The sequence below is a fragment of the Lepus europaeus genome, chromosome 8 (genome assembly GCF_033115175.1).
Source record: "Lepus europaeus isolate LE1 chromosome 8, mLepTim1.pri, whole genome shotgun sequence".
NCBI lineage: Eukaryota > Metazoa > Chordata > Mammalia > Lagomorpha > Leporidae > Lepus > Lepus europaeus.
This window is the reverse complement of record NC_084834.1, coordinates 65,205,632-65,213,178: the sequence shown is the minus strand read 5'-3', so window position 1 is coordinate 65,213,178 and position 7,547 is coordinate 65,205,632. Positions and strand designations below refer to the sequence as shown.

Below are 7,547 nucleotides of genomic sequence, written 5' to 3'. Positions count from 1 at the left end.
TGGAAGCGGGCATCCCAAGTGATGTCTTAATTCCTGTGCCAAACACATGCTCCACAAAAATCATTTTTTAAAAAAATTTCTGGGGCCAATGCTGTGGTATGGTAGACTGAGTCTTTGCCTGTGGCACCAGCATCCCATATCAGCACCAGTTCAAGTCTGCTGCCCTCTACTGATCCAGCTCTCTGCTTATGGCCTGGGAAAGCAGTGGACGATGGCCATGTGAGAGACCTGGAAGAAGCTCCTGGCTTCAAATCGGCACAGATCCACCCATTGGGCCATTTGGGAAGCGAACCAGCAGACAGAAGACCTTTGTCTCTGTCTCTCCCTCTCTCTGACTGTAACTCTACCTCTCAAATAAAGATAAATAAATTTTTTAAAGTTTACAAATGACTATCTTGAAGGAGGGAAAATAGATTAATTTGTTCTCATACTTCAGGAATGAATTAGGACCAATAGTAAGAGGGGATAAGGCTACAGATTCAATTGGATAGACAGAAAAAACTTTCTAACAAGTAAAGTTACCACCGCACAGGAGGTATTACGAAGTAATGAGTTGCACATAGTTGGAAGTCTTCAAGTGGAAGGAGGGTGACAATCTATCATAAATGTTATAGAAGGGGTCCCTATACTGGGTGGGAGTTCACTCAAAATGGCCTCAGATTCCTTGCAACTCTGATTCTAAATTATTAAGAACACCATGAATAAAAGATCCAAACCCATTCAAGAACTAAATTATTCAACAAAAGGTAATAGAACTTTCAGCTATGAAGTTGAAACAACCAGACTTTGGGTGGCAGCAATCCCACTTTACATGGAAAACAGATAAAGAGCTTGAAAAATAATTTATTTTTAAATCTTAACATTAAAATTAATCTTACAGGGAAACACATTATCCATGGTTATATCATCCAAAAAGCCTTTTTAAAATTTTCCCTTCCAAATTTGGCCTACATGCACACACAGTTTCACTTCCATTAAGACTTACTCCCTATGCTGGGCAAAACTCAGTCCCATGTTATTTTACATATCTACCCCTGGAATATGGGATAATTGAAGTGCTATGCCTTCATCAGTCTGTATTTTTTCCAATTAATATTATTTGAAACTTTATCATATTGACACAAAATCTTCATCTTTACCATTTTAAAAAAAAAAAGATTAATGTATTTGAAAGTAGAGTAATAGAGGAAGGGGGGAGACAGAGAGATCTTCCATCTGCTGATTCCCTCCACAGATGGCTACAACAACCAGAGCTGGGCTGGGCCGAAAACAGGAGCCAGGAGCTTCATCTAGGTGTCACATGTGGGCGGCAGGGGCCCAAACATTTGAGCCATCCTCTGCTGATTTTCCCTGGCCTTAGGCAGGGAGCTGGATTAGAAGTGGAACAGGCCGCAGCCGCAGCTCAATAAGCTAATCCTCTGCCTGCGGCGCCGGCACCCGGGGTTCTAGTCCTGGTTGGGGCGCCGGGTTCTGTCCCAGGTGCTCCTCTTCCAGTGCAGCTCTCTGCTGTGGCCAGGAAGGCAGTGGAGGATGGCCCAAGTGCTTGGGCCCTGCACCTGCTTGGCAGACCAGGAGAAGCACTTGGCTTCTGGCTTCAGATCAGCGCCGTGTGCCAGCCACAGTGGCCACTGGGGGGTGAACCAAGGGAAAAAGGAAGACCTTTCTCTCTGTCTCTTTCTCTCACTGTCCACTCTGCCTGTCCAAAAAAAAAAAAAAAAAAAGTGGAACAGCTGTGACTAGAATTGGCACCCACCACAGGTGGTAGCTTTACTGGCTACAACATCAGTCCCATCTTTACCACTGAAAGATCATGGATACATGTGTCAATACATCATTGTTTATTCAGCCATTTCCCTACTGGAAAACACAAGGTGATGTTTTGATAAATGTTTATATTGTGGAATGATCATCAAACTAATGAATATACTTATCACTTTGTATGTCAATCTGTTTTTGTAGTGACAACCTTTAAAATCTACTCCTAGCAATTTTGAAATAAACAGTACATAATGATTGAGTAGGGTTATAGCAAGTAACAGGTTGAACACCGATTGCCCTCCTTGGACCCGCGTCTCCCTGTTTCCTGGCATGCCCTTTTTTGAATGATCTTGAATTTCCCAGGTCTGAGTTTGGTGGGATCCAAGCCATAGATATCTTTCTGCTTCAGAATATGTATGGCCAAAAGAATGCTAGTAAAGTGCAATGACTGAGTTTAACTATTTTCCTGTAGTATTGCCCAAGCTAAGGTTTAGTCAACATTTTAGAATTGCCAACAGCTATTTATAATACTTCACAATCGTTTGCTATTCCATTTTCCCTCTCCTAGTGAGTTTTAATAACCTTCTTAAAGCTTTTTTTTTTTTTTTAATAAATACTACTCTTAACCTATATCCCTACTGGTGGGAGAGAACTGAGCAATGCGACTGGAAGCGAAGGAGCCACAACAGACAAAGGGAATAAAGCAGAGAAACTAGAAGCTAATTCCACAAGGAAAGGCAAATTTCTCCTTCTCCCAGTCACAATGGAGAAAGCTAGAGAACACTGAGGGAGCACTGGTTCAGCATCTCCCTGATGCAACTTCCTTACATCAAAGGAACACTGAAGGAAATGCAGGTTCACCAATAAATTCCTCTTCCTTTAAATTCACATAAAATGTCCAGAAGCCACAATTTCCTGGAATTTTGGTTAAGATTTCTAACTTCTCAAAAATAGCTCCTCATTCCGAAATCTCTCTGAATAGGAAGAAAGCTGATGAAAATTTTATGAGAGGCAAAAATTGAAACAGGATGCTAATAATAAAATATCATAGCATGTCAAAAATCAAACTGAAAAATGACAACTATTTTTTTCTAACAATGTATTACCAAGTAAATACAGATCACTCTGATTTGTTCTTTTGTCTCTCTGGAAAGATGTATAATTGAAATAAGTGTGGAAGTATACTAAAGATATCGGGGTGGGCATTTGGCTTAGTGATTAAGACGTTGGTTGAAATGTCCATGTCCCGTATCAGAAGGTTTGAGTCCAATTCCCAAGTCTGACTCACAATTCCAACTTTTTCCCAGTGCAGACTCTGGAAGGCAGCAAGTGATGCTGAAGTAGTTGGGTGCCTGCCACCCACATGGGAGAAACAGATTGAGCGCCAAGCTCCTGGACATTTGAGGAATGAACAAGCAGAAGGGAGCTCTGTCTGTCAGTCTCTCAAAAATAATAAAAAATAAGATATGAAAGGTATAAATGTTAAGAATTAAAAGTCCTTTTCACAACAGCAACTATACAAAGCACATTTGTACCACACGGGCCATTCCTTCAGTATGCATACATTTCTTGCGACTTATTAATTCCTGGGAAAACACAAGGTAAATACCCTAATAAAACCACAGCTAAACTATACACGATTTGAGACCTATGTGTTATGGTTGCCTAGGTAATAACAACCTTATATTTCCTATGGGAGACTGGCAGTGACAGCTTTATGTGTGTGTTATTCATACTGTGCAGCAAAGTAAAAACAACAGCCCACCACTCCCATAAGATGTGCCTGAGTTATCTAGGATGTAATCACAATAATGTCTCATGTGTAAAATGCCATTAGATTTGTTTAAAGGGTTGGTTCTGTAGATCTCCAGGAAAAAAAAAAAAACAACTCTGAACAAAGAAACAAGTGTTCTAAAAGAATTTCATTCATCAATTCAAAGATAAACAATACTAAGAAAGGGTTCTGACTGGAGTCCTCGGTGGGGCTCAGAGGACTCTGGCCACTCCTTGATGCAAGATCTTGGCATTTGTCAAGAGAAGCAACATCAAATCCAAAAGATATTGAAATGAACGCTGTTTGAGAGTGAGGCTCTCGACTTGGGCCTACTGTCTAGTGGTGTGCAGTAAATACCTGTTAACATGCCGAGCGAATACATTTCTCGAAGAATCGAGAAGCAGCCTGAATCTACAGAAGATCAGGTACTGTATTCTCGAACAAAGGACTTCTGTAGGACTCGTCACCTGAGAGGAGCCAGGCTAAGCTCTGCGTTACTCTTTTTACCTTGCGCCTCTCTCTGTATTCTGCGCCGTCTGCACTCCCACATACACAGCAGTTTCTCTTCACTCTTTAGCCTGATTGAAGAGTGACTAACTGACTTATCAACAGACACAATCCAAAAAGGGGGAGAACTTCGAAGGCTGCCTTAATGCACAGAATAGGCAGTGAAGGACTAGCATTCTCTTGTCTACTGCACGTACCCCTAAAGTTTGATAAGCAACGACACTACTAACATAGTCAAATCAAAATTTTGTCATCAGAGAAAAGGAATGAGTTCCCTCAGGAATGTTTCTGAGTTCCTACATGACACTGGCTTCTGATTATACACATATAATCTTAAATACTCTCCTCTGACATTTGAAACACTTTTAAGGAAGGAATTAAATCCCACTAATTGCCTCTCTAACTTGAGATCAAAAAGCATATGTTCTAGTCCCTAGAGAGATTGTGTGTGAGAGCAAGACATGTACTTAACAGACTTGAGAGTTTGCATATGAGAGATTGCATGTGTACCACACAAATCATGTGTACAAGAGAGCTTGTGTGTGTACAGGACACTCTGGGCTCCTCCTGATCAAACCCAGGAAACATTTCTTTAAATTAAGCCTAGGAATTCCTGCCTATTTTAATTCCTTCTCTGGGCCTGAACACACTTTAATGGAAATCTCAAATAACTCATTCTTTTTCATACCTACAGATGTTTGCTTTCCACTGACACCCCAATATTTTATCTGTAGAATAAATCATCATTTTTTCTATATGCAGGTAGGAGATACAGAAAAATTTGGCCTTTTATTTAAGCATCCCTCAATTTCCCTTTAACAAATGGACAGCGTAGTAAGAAAAAGTCATGAACTGGATATTCCTCCCCTACCCCCTACTGAGACACGTTTTTGCTCATTTATAGAAATATACAGGGCTGGCACCGTGGCTCATTTGGTTAATCCTCCCCCTGCGGCGCCGGCATCCCTTATGGGCACCAGGTTCTAGTCCCGGTTGCTCCTCTTCCAGTCCAGCTCTCTGCTGTGGCCTGGGAGTGCAGTGGAGGATGGCCCAAGTGCTTGGGGCCCTGCACCTGCATGGGAGACCAGGAGGAAGCACCTGGCTCCTGGCTTCGGGATCAGTGCAGCTCCTGCCGTGGAAGCCATCTGGGGGGTGAACCAGCAGAAGGAAGACCTTTTTCTCTGTCTCTCTCTCTCACTGTCTATAACGCTACCTGTCAAAGGCCAGCACACCGGGTTCTAGTCCCGGTTGGGGCGCCGGATTCTATCCTGGTTGCCCCTCTTCCAGGCCAGCTCCCTGCTATGGCCCAGGAAGGCAGTGGAGGATGGCCCAAGTCCTTGGGCCCTGCACCCGCATGGGAGACCAGGAGAAGCACCTGGCTCCTGGCTTCGGATCAGCGAGATGCGCTGGCCGCAGTGGTCATTGGAGGGTGAACCAACGGCAAAAAGGAAGACCTTCCTCTCTCTCTCTCACTCACTATCCACTCTGCCTGTCCAAAAAAAAAAAAAAAAATATATATATATATATATATACACACACACACACACACAAAGGCAGATACACCACCACATGATTCCTAGGCTCCAAAAGAGAGAACTGTGTATTCCTGGCAAACGATGGGCCGCTTCAGGACAGGCAGCCAGCAGCAAACTGGCACACTCCAAGGCCAGGCAAGCACAGAGAGCAGTGGAGAGTGTGTGTGTGTGCTCGTGCACGTGTTTCTCCTGCTTCTTTCACACACACCCACACACTCTTCTTCCTAACTCACAAACGCAGTCTCACATACACAGTCTCACGAGTGTAGCTTTAGCTCTCACACTTGTGTCTCGATGTCTCACGCACACAGGAGCTCACGTGCACTACCCTATACCTTCTTCCTGTGTTATGTATAGTCTCTCTCTCTCTCTCTCTCTCTCTCTCTCACACACACACACACACACAGCCTCTCTCACCGTCCACAGTCTCCGTCAGACATCTGTTCTGTGCCCGCACGCTGCAGACTTTCTCTCTCCTCCGCCCCACACGCCCCCGTGGGCTCCGCCCCCACCCTGGCCCCGCCCACCGCAGGCTCCGCCCCGGCGGCCGCGGGCGGGGCGAGCCGGTGACAGGAGGGGCCGGGCTGGTTCTGTACTTCAAGCGCGCAGGCCGGCCGGGCGCGTTTCGGAGACTCCTGTCAGCCGCCTGCGCCGCGGATCCCGGGGTGACGGCGGCTGCCGGCGGCGTCGCGGCGTGGCCCCCGGGGCGGCAGGAGTGGACGGCAGGATGTGCTCGGCCGGGGAGCTGCTGCGGGGCGGCGGCGGCGGCGGCGGCGGCGGCGGGGAGCGCGACGAGGACGGGGACGCCCTGGCGGAGCGGGCGGCGGCGGCGGCGGCGGGGACCGAGCGGGAGCCCGGGGCGAGCCCGCGGCGGCTCGGGCGGCGGCCGCAGGCGGAGAGCGAGCAGGTGAGGCGGGGAGGGGCGGCGACGGCGCTGCCGGGCCGGGTCAGGAGCCCCACCCGGCGACGGAGGGAAGTGGCCGGGCCGCCTCTCTGCCCCGCGTGGGGCGCTGGTGGCCTCGGCGTTCGGGCGGCCATCGGGAGGAGCGGTTGGACGGCGCGGCCGGGCGGGGTCGGGGGCCCGCCGCCGTCGGACCGCGGGGGCCGGGCTGGCGCCGGGCTGTGTGGAAATGCCCTCCGTGCGGCGGCGGCTTTCAAAGCCTCTCCCGCAAACACTTCTTTTCCGACTTGGAGTCCGCTCCCCCGAGCTGTGAGAGGGCCCGCTGCTGCGGTCCCGCCCTCCATCTTGCGGTGGGGACGCACGCCTCGCGGGGCCCTAAGGTGCGGGCGTTTCTCCCGCGGGCGGCCGCGCTGTGCCGCGTGCGCTGCAGCTGGCCCAACAGCACACGGCCCGACGGGGACTGTCCCCGAGCAGGCGCTTCGCCGGAACCCAGATGACACCTGAACTTCATTTACACAGTGAGAAAGCAAGAAATTGCTTTCTGTTAGCACCAAAGGGAAAGAAGTTTAAGGGGCCAGCCCCAGTAGGGGAAAAAGGGAATTGGTTTTTGTTTTGTTTTTTTAACTCTCCGAGTTTGATCTCTTGAATTCTAGTGTGACAGTGGGCAGCTTATTTTAAAAATTGAGCTACACAGAGAGTGGATTTTCACCAGCAAAGACTGTAATTAGATCTCCAAAAATACTCAAGATAACTCATCTTTAGGATCACGCGAAATGATTGTTGGCCTTTCCTCCAGCCTGTATTGCTAAGACAATAATACCTGTCCCTTCTGGTCCTTCTCCATCTGTCCTTTTTTGTCACGTTTCACAGGCTCCAGTATCATCACCAAACGCCTTAATAATTAAGATAAAGCATAACTTCCATTGGCGCAGTGTTACTTAGGAAGCAGAAATTGCTGTGTTGGGTACACAAAGTAGACCTTCCTTAGCATTAGGTGTGATGGCCATGTGGAGCGTGTTTTTTGAAAATATATGTGTGGCAGTATAAAAGATGGTGACTGAAGCAAATAATT

General features: G+C 47.4%; 1 protein-coding gene across 1 annotated transcript in view; it reads left to right on the top strand.

Annotated features, from left to right (window-relative positions):
• Window positions 1-6,301: 6,301 nt before the first annotated feature.
• The window catches only part of FAM241A (family with sequence similarity 241 member A), a 33,695-nt gene continuing 32,449 nt past the window's right edge, over window positions 6,302-7,547 (top strand). Inside the window, exon 1 of the mRNA XM_062199735.1 lies at window positions 6,302-6,481. Coding sequence (XP_062055719.1) covers window positions 6,302-6,481 — 180 coding nt within the window. The remainder of the gene's footprint in view (window positions 6,482-7,547) is intronic.